This window comes from Tachysurus vachellii, chromosome 4 (genome assembly GCF_030014155.1).
Source record: "Tachysurus vachellii isolate PV-2020 chromosome 4, HZAU_Pvac_v1, whole genome shotgun sequence".
Classification (NCBI taxonomy): domain Eukaryota; kingdom Metazoa; phylum Chordata; class Actinopteri; order Siluriformes; family Bagridae; genus Tachysurus; species Tachysurus vachellii.
This window is the reverse complement of record NC_083463.1, coordinates 30,060,436-30,075,245: the sequence shown is the minus strand read 5'-3', so window position 1 is coordinate 30,075,245 and position 14,810 is coordinate 30,060,436. Positions and strand designations below refer to the sequence as shown.

The 14,810-nt window shown below is 43.0% G+C and overlaps 1 protein-coding gene across 1 annotated transcript in view; it reads right to left on the bottom strand.

Moving 5' to 3' along the window:
* Positions 1-954: 954 nt before the first annotated feature.
* Positions 955-14,810, bottom strand: part of acvr2ab (activin A receptor type 2Ab) — a 31,624-nt gene continuing 17,768 nt past the window's right edge. Inside the window, exons 2-11 of the mRNA XM_060868806.1 lie at positions 14,052-14,259; positions 13,129-13,238; positions 10,478-10,632; positions 6,289-6,432; positions 6,020-6,163; positions 5,486-5,631; positions 5,252-5,366; positions 4,980-5,118; positions 4,655-4,785; positions 955-4,508 (exon numbers count right to left, since the gene is read on the bottom strand). Coding sequence (XP_060724789.1) covers positions 4,314-4,508; positions 4,655-4,785; positions 4,980-5,118; positions 5,252-5,366; positions 5,486-5,631; positions 6,020-6,163; positions 6,289-6,432; positions 10,478-10,632; positions 13,129-13,238; positions 14,052-14,259 — 1,487 coding nt within the window. The 3' untranslated portion in view covers positions 955-4,313. The remainder of the gene's footprint in view (positions 4,509-4,654; positions 4,786-4,979; positions 5,119-5,251; positions 5,367-5,485; positions 5,632-6,019; positions 6,164-6,288; positions 6,433-10,477; positions 10,633-13,128; positions 13,239-14,051; positions 14,260-14,810) is intronic.

The window sequence follows — 14,810 nt, the reverse complement described above, 5'->3', positions numbered from 1 at the left end:
AGTGTGTGTGAGTGAGAGAGTGTGAGTGTGTGAGAGTAATAGTGAGTGAGAGGGTGTGTGAAAGAGAGAATATGGGAGACAGTGAGTGTGTGTAAGAGTGAGCATGTGTGTGAAAGAGAGAGTGTGAGAGAGAATATGGGAGCCAGTGTGTGTGTGAGTAATAGTGAGTGTGTGAAAGAGAGAGAGAGAATATGGGAGACAGTGTGTGAGTGAGAGAGTGTGTGTGAGCATGTGTGTGAGTGAGAGTGTGTGTGAGAGTGAGTGAATATGGGGGAGAGTGTGAGTGAGTGTGTGAGACAGAGTGTGTAACAGAGAATAAGAATATTGACCAAAGTGATAAATATCCAGCCTGCAAAGGGAGAAGAGTCTCAGGTTACACACACAGCTTGAAATCTTTAAAGCCCTTGAACCGTTCTTTCTCTCTCTCTCTCTCTCTCTCTCTCTCTCTCTCTCTCTCTCTCTCTCTCACACACACACACACATTTATTTTTATACGTGTGTGCATGTGTAGTACCACGTAAAGAATCACAACGTTACTAAATACCTGAACTGCTTGTATATTCTACTAAACCACAAGTAAGAACAAAAACAGTGAGACGGTGTGATGTGATGACGCGGAGCTTTATGTTCCTCTTGTGCTCCACAGCGACGTGTCTCTATAAACAGATCATCACTTAATAAACCTGTTTATTTCTCTCTCAAAGTTAAGAAGGAAAAAAACAAAAGCACAAACTACTTCGTGTTTAATGTTTAATAAAAAAAAAAAAGAAGGAATTCTGCATTCTGATTGGTCAAGAGGGTTTGATTCCTTTTCTATAATGGCTTATCTGATAGTGAGACTAATGACAGGTTTATTCCCATGTTGTTTTTCTAATGATTTCTATCAACACCAAACACACTCACACACATGCACACACACCACGTGGAAAGTAAAAGAGGAGCACAATGAGCAGCTGGTCGAACAGAGCAGTCACTTTATTGAAGGGAAGAGCATACATTTTAGCTGTACAGTATTTAACAAGCACTCCTTCAAGGCCTGTTCCCAGATCAGACGCTGTGTGTATGTGTGTGTGTGAGAGAGAGAGAGCGAGAGACTAAGACGGAGAGAGACAGACAGAGAGAGAGACTAAGATAGAGAGAGAGAGAGAGATGGGCTCTGTCACAGAGGTAATGCGTTTAGGTTTAGAAAATAAAAGAACACTGCTGGCTAATCTCATGGCAGAGCTCACAGTCTGATCTCATAAACAACAACCACCCAGGATGTGACTTGTTCTTTTCTTCACCAGTTCCTTACACGAGCCTGGATGGATCACACGAACAAGCTTTCGCTGCACTACAGGGCTGCACAATGTACTGGATTTTAGAATCATTATTGCAAATCGTGTTTAAGATCTTCAACCACAAACTATATCGTGTTGTAGTGAGCATCCATTTCTGAGCACCGGAACGTTATTTAAAAAAAAAAAAGAAAACACTTCAGTTAAAGGAGCAGTTTGCCATTTTAGCACTTTCTGAAGCAGCAAATGGGATTGAAACCTCAGGTCTGTGAAGGGAAAGAGAGGCAGGATTTGTATCTGCTAGCAGGGCTTCGTGTTAACATCATCTAGGTGGCTTTGTGAGCAAACAAGGTGAGGAAAACACCAGGTGGATTTTCACCTGATTTTTCTTACTTCTGCTTGTTTTGGGGGTCAAATCTTTCTCCTGGTTGACGGATTTATTAAGGAAATTTCTTGTAAGAAATATGGGCACCTCTAAAAAAAAAAAGGCTGAGCTAGTCGGCTCGGAGCAGAGTTAACGCTGTGTAACTCGTAACTCCAAATTTCCGAGTTTTAAACGTTACAAACTGCACCTTTAAAATGCCGATCCTAGTTTGTTTTTAAAGTGTGTGTGTCCATATTGTGCAACCCTCGTGCATTACGCAGAGTAACGTATCGGCTCACGTCCTGTCTAGAGCGGTAGAGTGGCTCTGGATGTCGTCTAGGCGTTCAGCTCGGTTTGCAAAGCATGATGTTTCACTGCGATTTCATTTGAGTTGAGAAAAACACAAAATAGAAACAAAGTAAACCCCATGATTCACTGTAGGGTTTTAAGTGACAAGGCTTGACATAAATTAATACGACCCAAAATCTAGATATATATAAAACTGTAACATCTCACTATTGAATAGGTACTTTTTTTTTTTTCCTTTTCTTTTCTTTTTTTTTTTTTTTAAAAAGGATTATTTTTTTTGCCTCATGATTACCTTTGAAAATAAAACAACTTCATGCTATACTGGTAATCTACAACGTACGACATTCACACTGTATTTACAGCTATGTGCAGCTTCAGGAGGCCTGCGACGCTCGCGCGGCTCGGCCACGGTCATTAAAAATGAGCAGGCTTGGCTGAAGATGAAAGCGTGTTACACACTTAGAGCTTAACTCCGCCCCTACACACACACACATCTTGTGTTTTCTGTAATTTCACAGCACGTTAACATTTATACACTCCTGTCGCTCCTCAAACAGGTTACAAAAATCACACACAGACACGCGACGTAATAGCACTAAAGCACCCTTTTCATCTGCAATAGCGTATATAAAGTGTGATGAGAAACTGTAGTGTGTGTGTGTGTGTGTGTGTGAGAGAGTGAGACATTCAGTGTTTCTGAATGTTTGTTAATTAGTGGAGTTCTGTTCATGTATTCAGTATCTGTTTTAAAGTATTGGCACTCACTGTAGCATGAAAATAAATAACTGAAAAGCAGCCCGAGTTTCAGAAACATGCTACAGATAAAGATGCTGTTGCACCTGACATGATTGCATAAGAGCTGTAATTTTACAAACGCATAGTGCTGAATCCCTGAATACTGATGTAGTGTTTCCATATGGGGGAAAAGAGAGAGAGAGAGAGAGAGAGAGAGAGATTTAGTGTCATAAGAAATATGCACATCCTTTGTGTAGAGAAAATGAATAAATCGAGAGCCAGATTATTGATTCAATGGTACAAGAATGAACAGAGGAGAGAGAAGGAGAAATACCAAGAGGTTACCTGAGGTGTATCATGAAAACCAGAGCAGCTGAGCTGCGTGTGTGTGTGTATGAGAGAGAGAGAGAGAAATAACTGTTAGCTTTTGAAAACAGGGATGATGAAAAGAGAACATCAAATAAAAATAGTGTAATAGACGAGCTCTTCTACAGCCTTCTAAAATCAACAACACGTCGCAAAGTGTCTCCATCACACCGTCCTTGAGACTTCGAAAGACTCGGATTAGCCTTCGCAACTCGTGCAGCACACTGAAAGATATTTCACAAAAAATATAAAAGGAAAAGGAAAAAAAAAAAAAAAAACACAACAAAAATGCTTTTGAATGCAGACTAAGAAATAAAGCCAATATGGTAAGGCAGAAATGTTGCATGCATGCGTGTGTGTGTGTGTGTGTCTCGGATCACCTGATGAATAAAAACTTAATATTGTATTTAGATATTTAAATACGACTCATAGGATTTAGATGATATGTTTAGGATCACCTTCAATTTCCCAGAATCCATCTGTACAAAGAAGCTCTTTAAGTGCCCAAAAACAAAATGTCAATTTCCCCCAAATCTGTACTGTGTCTCAGGCTGCAGGCCGGCAGAAATTCATGAAAGCCAATCGTATTCGTTTGTTGCCTTAACTAATTTGCATAAATTAAATAAAATCTCAATTCAAATGTCCCTTATTGCATAGAGAATGAAACACTGGTTTTGTTCATAGGAACACAAGGTGAGGTGTCCTCGAGACACGCGTATGGGTGTGTATGATGATTACTCTGTGTGTGTGTGTGTGTGTGTGTGTGTGTGTGTGTGAGAGAGCAGTAGCAGTAGTATAGGACATTCAGAAGCGCTTTCTTATTGGCGTAACAATAATGATTTATAAAAATGCAGGAGGAGGAAACAAAAAGCAAACGCAGTTTATGAGTGTGGCCCTTTTCGTACTAAAGCCAAACTGTATATTTTTGTTAAAAGTCTTTGCTCTTGTTTAAAAAAATTATATCAAGAAGTCGTCTTCTTGTGGAAAAAGAACACTTTTGGTGCAACTGACGACTTCCTTTCATGAGCCTCCTGTGCGAAGGTCCTGTGTGTGTGTGTGTGTGTGTGCGCGCGCGCGCACGATCGTTTTTCATGTATTTCCGTTCCCTCCAGGAGTTCATAAGGATTAAACTGTCTCTCACACACGTGTGTGTCCTCATGTGCATACACAGATACACGTGAGTGGGAGCAGGAGATGCTTGTCGCACCCCGAGCTCTACCTCATCCCACCCTTGCAGTCTGATTAGCTGATGAGGTTAAGCATCATAGGCTGGACTCTTTGGGTGGATAGTCCAGGTTGGTCACCATGGTGACGACAGTGAGGATGTCGTCAGGTGCGATGAGGTTGGTCTGTCGCTGCATAGTGATGATGCGTTCCTCCACGCAGCCGGCCGAGAGTCGAGCCTCGGCTTCGTGATCCCAGCACTCTTCTATGGTCTCGCAGAGCGTGGCCAGGCCCTGCTCCACACACACACACACACACACACATCACTTTATACCCAATCTATTGTGTTCATTTTAATGCTTACACTGATGAGTCAAAGACTTCAGAGTGCAACATGAGCTCACAGTTACACATCCATGCACGTGTGTGTGTTTCTTACCGCATGTTTCTGCCAGTACTCTCTTAAAGTGGGTCTGAGTTTCTTGTGGACGACGACTTCCTGCATGTCTTCTAATGAGGGATGCTGACCAACCTCCTCCTCAAACGGCAAAGCGTACTCATCCACTGGACCTAAACACACATCGTGAGTTAGCCAATGCGTGTCTGTGTGTGTGTGTTTTGGGGGTTTTGAAGGGCAGGTCAGAGGCATCATGTTCTGTATGATAAGCAATATATTCACATACATAGTCAGCATTAGGCTGAAGGGCTAGCACATGGACTTTTGATACTTTGTGTGTGTGTGTGTGTGTGTGTGTGTGTGTTACCATCTGCAGCAGTGCAGCGGGACGCCAGTTCCCACAGCACAAGTCCAACAGCGTACATGTCAATCCTCAGGAAGGCGTCTCTCTGAAAATTTATGGCTCCTTCCAACACCTCTGGAGCCATGTAGCGCCGGGTACCCACCTATAAACACACACACCATTCATTATTTCCCCGACCTTGTACGACAACTCTATCATCCTCATTATCATTATTACTAAATACCACTGTGAGCACAATGAGAGAACTCCTGATCAGTATAAAGAACACAGCTCACCTGTCCGTGTGTGTCACCTGCAGATTTCCCCGCCTCAAACTTGAGAGCGAGGCCAAAGTCCGCAATGCATGCGGCGAGATTGTTCTTTAACAGTATGTTCTTACTCTTAATATCCCTGGAAAGAGAGAGAGAAAGATACACACACACACACAGACACACATCATAAACTAAGAGAAGTGTGGGGTGAGTTTAAGGAGTTTGTGTGTGTGTGTGTGTGAGAGAGAGAAAGAATACCTGTGTGCAATGACAGGCTTGTGGCCGTCCTTCAGGCCTGGGATGTCCTCGTGCAGGTACGCCAACCCTCGTGCAAAAGTCTGAGCTATGTGACACAGCTCATTCCAAGACAACACATTAGCCTTTAGATAATCAGTCATCGAGCCCTGATGACACACACACACACACACATAATAATTATACGTTAAAAATCATATCAGACATCTTATGATATATAAACATGTTTCTTTGCTCTAGCTTCGAAGGCAGAAAATGAAGAGGAATTTGAGCTGCTTGTGTGACTTGAGTTAAAACGTGTGCTGGTGGTCGATGAGGTGAAAAACTGTGATGGGATCACAAAGTGCATCATTAATGATCATTCAGAAAAACACTTTAGATCTACGATGCATTGCTGATTCTGATATTCCAGTCAGCAGGGGGCAGGCGTGAGCTTTGAGTGAACGGGAGAATCATATAAAGCCTTCGTGTGTGTGTGTGAGAAAGAGAGACAAAGTGCACATTTAACCATTACATTTTGTGTGTGTGTGTGCGCACCTTGTCATGGTAAGCTGTAATGAGCCAGAGCTCGATGTCCATGCCGTTTCCTCTCTTCTCAGCTCCCATGAAGTTGAGGACGTTCTCGTGTTTCATTCCACTCAAGCTGTACATCTCGTACTCATTCTGCCAGGACTGCTTATTCTGTCACATAGAATACACACACATCTTTGTACAGAATACAGGATTTCTTAGACTTACTAACACACAAACACACAAACACACAAATACACTCTAACACACACAGACAGAGACACACACAGTAGTACCTGGATGGGGAAGATCTTCACAGCCACGTGTTCGTTGAGCAGCTGTGCCTTCCACACGCAGCCAAAGCGCCCCCTAGCCTTGATCTCCAGCAACTGCAGAGGCTTCTGGCCAAGGAGCGGAGAGGGCGGAGTCAACCCAGGGTCCTACAGAATACAGACCAGCAACCAATCAGCAGTTATCAGTATTTACTAAACCTGTGTGTCTGACAAAAAGAACACAGGTTTTAATCAACAACCTGCTTCTCCAATCAACCCACAAATTCTTCCTCATCATAATATACATACAGATCCGAGCATTTTGCATCCATTCACTCTCCCTTTTCTTTTTCACATTCAAGACCTGGTGTGTTGCCGAGGCAATCGGTCGTATGACTTATCGGTCGTATGACTGATATAATCAACCAGTGTAACCTGATATGGACAAAAATTAAAGCTTCAGAGACACAATGCTCAATTTCTAAAGGTTATTATTCATATTATTCATTCTGCAGAATAATTAAGGATTTCAACATATTTTGCAGTTAATAATTAACAATGCGGTTGAATGATGTGAACATTTCACAGCACATACACATTCACTCACTGTTCGTTAAAGGAGATTTTCACCTTCTGTCTTTGCAGTGAAGGAAGACGTCCTGTTTGCTGACATCAGAAAGCCACCGTATAAGTGGTGCATTTTTCTTTTTAAAATAATTTTTAGTCCATTTATGTGGAAGGTCTGCCATTCATGTCCCTGTGTAAATCGTTACCATAGAAACGACAAAAGCACTAGAACAAGTGCGTTATATAAAATAGAGATGTGAATTGTAGCTGAAAATACAACTCTGTGGTAGACAAGTACATAAAACCGCATCAACCTGAATTCTCAAAGAAGATCGAGTGGAACAACTGCACAAGGTTTTAGCCTTGTCATGACAATATGACAACATTAATGAGTTGCTCACTCTCTATCACACACACACGCGCACTCACGACATAGATGTTCATTTGTCTATAGAACATCTGAAGAGGCGTTATTGGTCTGATTGTGTAAAACATTATTAACTGGGTTTATTGAGGTTATCTAGTGCAGAGATCTTCTGCTGCCGAACCACCTTAGAGATCACTGCACAATTATCGTCTATCCATGTACTTTACTTTATCCTGTCTGTTCAGGTTAACAGCAGTGCTCTGACAGAGAGAGAGAGAGAGAGAGAGAGAGAGAGAGAGAGAGAGAGCGCAGAGGGAGAGAGAGAGAGAGAGCAGAGAGGGAGAGAGAGAGAGAGAGCAGAGAGAGAGAGAGCAGAGAGAGAGCAGAGAGAGAGAGGGAGAGAGAGAGACAGAAAGAGTGTGTGTGTGTGAGAGAGAGAGAGACAGAGAAAGAGACAAAGAGAGAGAGAGAGAAAGTGACAGCGTGTGAGAGAGAGAAAGTGACAGAGAGAGAGAGAGTGTGTGTGTGTGTGAGAGAGCGAGAGAGACACAGAGAAAGAGACGGAGAGAGAGACAGAGAGAGAGAGAAAGAGACATAGAGAGAGAGACAGAGAGAGTGTGAGAGAAAGAGCGCAAGGAGCGAGGTTTGCTGTGACATTGACCAGGGTCGTGTGGTCTGTAAACACCCCCCCCCCACACACACACACACAGATGCTTACGTTTTGACTTTTCTCTTTGCCTCTCAATAATTAAAGAGGCACCGAAAGCTGACAGTGGAGGTGAAAACGGTTCGATCTTCCTCCCAAAGGAAAGCACATGTCTCCGTTAATTAAAGAAAATTAAGTTAGATGCACAGAAGGCCTTTAACTTTCAGAATTCAGACGAAAAAGCAAAGAGAATCAGTAAGATTGTTTAAGACAGCCATCATAACAGAAGCAAAAAAAAAACCACTGTATAACACTGTAGTTAGAGATATGCACCGGAGCAGCGGCAGATAAATCAGTAACCCGGTCGTACGGACAAGCTGATCATGTCCATGCTTTGATTTTATATATAGTCTTCTCTCTGTACCTCCGAGACGTGGTGACAAAAAACACGTTCGCTTTAAAGTTAAACTTAAAACACAGCAGGTTGTGAACAGCTTAGCGCTTGTGCGGGGGGGGAGAGATTTTCAAAGCTCCACTGAAAATCACTCGTCTTCCTTCCCACATGATCTCATAGATCTCTGTGAGGAAGAAGGCAGAAGAAGAAGAAGAAGAAGGCGCTTTTGCTCGGAGTGAGATACGGTTGGTTGGCGTCATGGAGCTTGGAGGAAGCATCGGCTAACCTTCACCATCACTGTTGCACGATCGCCGCGACACGACCTTCTACATTTGTCATACATGCATTCGTTTGCACACATGCATTCATTTGCATATATGCATTCGTTCTACTTCTGAGGTTTGCGAGGTTTCTGATAAACCACACAGCACACAGGAGCGTTCACCTGCTTGATAAGTCAGCCGATCAATTCGTCGTTTGTCCACAATTTAGAGGTAGAAACGCTCTTAGCAACACACAGAAACCTGAGCTCTCTCACACAAGACATTTTACCACAGTATCGCATAATTATCATCATCGGTATCAGAACTCATCCGTCCATGCAGGTTCAACTGAAATGACACACACACTTAAATTAGGGTTGTGCAAAGAAAAAATCTGCCACGTTCCATCCAACCACACATGCAAACTGAGATCAGACTCTAAAGAAGAGGAAAGAAAAGGTGAACGAGCCTGAATAGGGAGAAATGAGAGGGGACTTTAATGATGCAACAGGAGGAAGAAAAGACAATGAATTCATGAGTTAATTAAACTCATCTTACCTCTATCATTATATGAAAGGCGTGCTAGCAAAAAAGAGAAGAGAAGGCAAAAGAAGGGAATTACTGCTTCCGGTGAAGAGAGGGAAGAGTCTTAAAGATGAGAAGTGTATGAAAGAGGACCGTCATGTTAACGTGAAGTGTGACGAAGACAAACCTACATGACCATCAGTGTACTAATGCAGAAAGGAGGGAAATGAAGGGACAGTCGGGAGACAAAGAGATGTGTGAATTTAGATTACTGCATCCGGGAATGTGTGTGCACAAAAGGTTGGCACCAAAACCGGAATAAACACAAAATTACAGCTCGGAGGAAAATCCTCGAGTCGGCCTACGAGTTATGATGATTAAAATGCTGCGCCGCAGCAGCAATACATTTTCGATCGGCTTGGGAAGAAATGCTGGGGAAAGAAGCAGGTGAAATATAATGATGAATAATGATGACTGTGTGTGAAAAGCTACATCGAGGCAGCTTGTAATCCAGAAGCCGACCCTGTAAAGCGTTCCAGCACACAATATTTGTATGTATTTCAGCTTCAATACTGTAGATTAGAACGATCATTGAACAAAGAGAAAAAAAAACAAACAAACCCTGTCTGTAAGTTTGAGATTTCTCAACACGACCCAGTACAGTTTCTGTAGTAGATTAGCAGAAGGTAGCTCATAGAACCAGAGACTAGTTACTGTGTGAGAGGCATTAGCTCACAAATGGCAGAGATTTTATTCCCTCTCTGGTCTGATCTGCTGTCTGACAGCAAAGTTTCACTGGGTTCTTCTTTCTGATATGGTAAATAATAGGCACACGCACACACACACGCGTGCACACACACACAGTATTCAGAGAATTCAAAACACTAATAGATAAACAAAAAAAAGAGAGACTGACAGAAACCATGACAGAAATTGAACAAGACAAGAAAGACAGACAGAGAGAGAGAAACTGAGACAGAGAGAAAGAGAGAGAGAGAAACCAAGACACAGAGAGAGAGTGAAACCAAGACACAGAGAGAGAGAGAGAGAAACCAAGACACAGAGAGAGAGAGAGAGAGAGACAGAGAGAGAGAGAAACCAAGACACAGAGAGAGAGAGAGAAAAACACAGAGAGAGAGAGAGAAACCAAGACACAGAGAGAGAGAGAGAGAGAGAGAGAGAGAGAGAGAGAGCGCGAGAGAGAGACTAAGACAGAAATAGAGAGAGAGAGAGACTAAGACGGAGAGAAATCCCGTATCCACGGTTCACACCTTGCTGAACAGGAGCATAAAGATTTAACGCTCACTGAATCATTTTGCTACAGGTGTCTCAGATCACTAAAGGTCGTCATCACCACATGACGACCGCTATTGTCTTCCCATTAGCCTGTTGTAATAAAAACACAGCAGTGATGTAATGAAAGTCGTGTCTATGTGCACACAGAAGCGTACCTGTGTGGGGACCAGCATGGGCGGATACGCCAGCTTGTGGTGGTGGTACATCCAGAAGGAGAAGAGCAGGATGGCAGCAATGCCCATGATTGGCACCAGAGAGTAGAGCAGTGTGTTGAACAGCTCCGGCTTCGGGGGCAGCGGGTTAGACGTGGCTGCAGCACACAAACAGAGGTCATTAAAGAGACCACGAGTACTTTGGGTCCTTCCTCATGCCCTATCAGGACCCTGTTTCCTCAGTGCGGCACTCACAACCTTATTACTAACCGAAATTCGTTCCAATTTACTGAACATGAACAGGGAAAACATCGGCGTGATTTAACTCGCTCTGTCATTTTGGACCTCTCGTGATAAAAGCAAACATTCCTACTGTGTGTACTCTTTATAGCACAAACAAAACCCCTTAGAAATGTTTACATTTATGCAAACGGCAAGCAAAGCGACGCCGAGTGCGGCGAAATGGGAGGTTTTGCATGCATAACTAGCTATGCAGATTCGGCTACCGTGGCAACAAGACAGGTGAGCAACATCGTAGAAAAGTGGAAATCTGACCCGCCGTCTAGCAGCGTCGCCTTTTAGAACTCTGATTCAAATGTTCGTAACAAGGTCTCGGGAACGTCTACGTCAGATCATCTCACGGTGTCGGAAAACGTCTCTCGTCGCGTTTTACGTTAAAACGTTTGGTTTTGCATCCGTTCTGTAGCTAAAGACACAGTCCTCGTTGCTGGAAGAACCTCGTGAAGACATGTGAAAACATTTGAATCTTCACTGCTGCTGTGAAGAGTGTGTGGATAAACAGGAGGTGACCATGAGATCAGCTCAGCAAAATCCTCACTTCACACTTCAAAAATAAATAAATAAATAATCATTTCCCACATGCCAGATGTGGCACAGAGCAACCAAGACGTGTTCGGTTAGCTAACGCTGCACCAGCTGTGGGCCATATCTCTGTCTGTTAAATAAGAAGACTTAAACACTCTCTTTAATGTAATTGCCCTCCTGGGGTTGAACCATGAGAATAGAAGTGCTGATCTAGGAGCTGTTCCATCCGTTCCGTTCATAATGAACCGAATTACGTTACAAATGGAGTTACTGACGTTAGAGAGTCACCGTTACGCTGACGACATCAGACTTTTTATCATCGCTTAACATCGTGAAACGAAAGAAGCAGGACGTTAAAGACGGCTCAAACGGAAGACGACGAGCTTCTGGCACTGATGTTTGACTTGAGATCCTCACTCAGATTGTGTTATTTCAGGATCGTCGGTCTGCTCGGACACCCGAATGAGTCGTACCCGCTGAGCGTAAGTGTAGAGAGGGCGCATTCGGTGGAGCGCAGACGTTTGCTTGACCTTACGAATCGTCATTACGCATGATGAATCGGACAAAACATTTCATTCAGGTTAGGTTTTTATAGATGTTCCTGCATTATTTAAAATAAATCGAAGGACTTTTTCAATTCTCCTGCTCATTTTATTCGCTGTATGACCATCATGCCTTTGTGAAACACGTCTTTTCACTGCTGCTAACGGTTTCCGCTCAATGCCATTTTCCAGCTTGGAGAAATGTCAATGTTTTTCTTTTTGGTTACGAGTCCTTTAATAGACTTCTGGTCACTCTTTACGTAGACGACAAAGTTTTCATTTTACTGCCACGACAACAATCTCTCTGAAGTTGTTGTCACGGACGTTTAAAAGGAGTTTTTGTGCATTTCTAGATCACGAATGGAAATTGCAGCGTCCTGAAGGAGGAGCGGCGGTGCTAACGTTCGTAAAACTCCTATTGTCGTTCAAAAGGAAAAGAGGAGAGCAACAGAAACGCGTCCTGGTCACGTGGAGTGTATACACTGTTTGCCACAGCATCTTTGTTCTGTGTGTAGACGATGTGAGCTGCGCTGGTTGTTATGATTACGCTGTGTGTTAGGAAAAGGCTTACACACTCACTTTAATGTAATTGCCCTGCTGGGGTTGAGCCCTCTGAGTACAGCAATTGATTACATAATGTCTCCGCTCTCTAATCGCCAGAAACGCAAGGCCGCTGCTACATTTACACACTGACGCTTTAAACGGTTTACAATCTCTGCTAAAACCTGCTCATGATTTTGTGTGTAGTTAGTGTGCTGTGCTGATTGGCTCACACACTCCTTTCTTTTAGGGATATTCAACCTTATCACAGGAAAAATGTTTCAACAGGACAACAGGAACGCTATTGTTCATTATTGGATATAATGAGACCGTTACTGTGAGAAAGTCACTGCGGTCCTGTCACCGGTGTCCGATGAGCGAATGCAGATGATTATCTATCAGTAAAGCTCTAGAACGGTTTTGATGTTCTACTGCTTGTGCACCCTTAGTCTGAACGCTATAGTTGTGGCATAAAAAGTGTCAGACTGCTTTAAAAATGCCCACAGACGCTGTTAGCCTCTAAATGTCAGGAAACCCTTGGTTAATGTAAACCCTGGATGGAGGACTTTCATGATGATGCCTTGGGAGGTAAAAAACAAAAAAACAACCAATGTAAATGTGTGTGAGCGCGTATGTGCGTGTGTGTGTGTGACAGAAAGAAGGAAAGAAAGAAAGAAAGGAAGAGAGAGAGAGAGAGAGAGAGAGAGAGAGAGAGAGAGAGAGAGAGAGAGAGAGAGACTGACTCACTCTGTACAGTTTGAGTATCTGGGCTGTAGTAAATCTTCTCGTTGCACATGTTACCCTCACAGCAGCAGAAAAACACTTCAGGGCTGTCTTTCCTCTCCACACACTCGCTACTGCAGACACAGACAGACAGACAGACAACAAAGAAAGAGTTTGTTTTGTAGTGTTTACATCTCCTGGCATTTTGCCCATTACCAGCTCTCAAGTGTCGAGACAAGAAAAAGATTGAGAGAACTGTTTCTACACGCAAAGTTAAACAACCGTGCATACATGCGTACACACACACACACACACACACACACACACTCGCTCATTCAGCTCTTTCAGCACATGATCCTCCACATGAATCCCTCTTTCTCTCTCAGGCCACAAATTGCTTCGCAAACACTTCGCAGTAAGCGATCGGTGACAGGAGCTCCGCCGTCTGAGGCGAGAAGATACAACACTGAACACAAGAAGAAAATCCCACAACCAAACACTGAGCACTTGTTCCACTTTCTGTATAAAACTTGTGCAACACTGCACACATATCCTGATGGGATACAACCTGACGCTGCAAGGTTTACAGGACGATTCAAGGCTGATAGAGTGCACGCAGATATTAATGATCTGATCTTGATGAAGAGCAGAAGCGAGACAGTTTGTGTTCAGCTCACAAAAATCTGTTTCTCGATTATTTTTATTTATCCACGGCAATATTTTCTGGTCCTGCAATCGGTTCTGTGTTATGAAAACACATTCTTTGTTTCTTATCCTTTATTTTTACTGTGTACAAAATATAATAATACCACACGTGTGTGTGTGTGTGTGTGTGTATATACACATGTGTGTGTGTATATATATGGCTTCCTATTCAGCCTACACTGATTGTTCATGACATACCGACTTACAGAACGATTGATCACATTCCTATTTAGCGTGTGTACCTGTCGTAACAGTTGACGTCGTCGAGCCAGCAGCCCTGTTTGACAAGCTCGATGGTTCCCGAGCTGTTCTTCCACGTGGAGAAGCAGTGTCTGCGCTTGTCTTTCTCTCCGGTACAAGGTTCAATTCCACTGCGGTTCGTTCGGTCTTTCTCCCAGTTGGAGTTGTAGAACACGCACTCCCGCGTTTCCGATCGGCCCAGGATCGCCCCTGAAGGACAAGAGACACGGAGGAGGAAAGAAAGGATAAGAAACAAAGAATAAAACCTTCATATCAACAAGCTCTATAATAGTAATCATGAACAGATCAAAATCACAACCACAACCAGTGCAAGTAACTATAAAGTGATAAAAACTGTTGCGGTCACTTCAAGGCTACAAATCAGGTCACAACCAAATATGTTCCTCTAACTGCACGACCCTGAGTGTTTTAGCCACTTAGTTAATCAGAGAAAAGTTTCAACCAATGTGTTTCCAGGCAGCTGTATATTTACTTCAGTTCAATTATGAGAACAGGTTAATAATCCATCTATTATGAACTTCTCAGAGTTTTGACTTTTCCGAGACGCAACATTTGTTCTCCTTTTCTGCATTTCACTTGTTTGCATTTCTTGTCTTCTCTCCTATTCACACACACCGTCAGATTAAACACAATATCATTATTCACAAACAAGAACCTCAGCTGTGTATCACACACACACACACACACACACACACACACACACACACACACACACACACACACACACACACACACACACA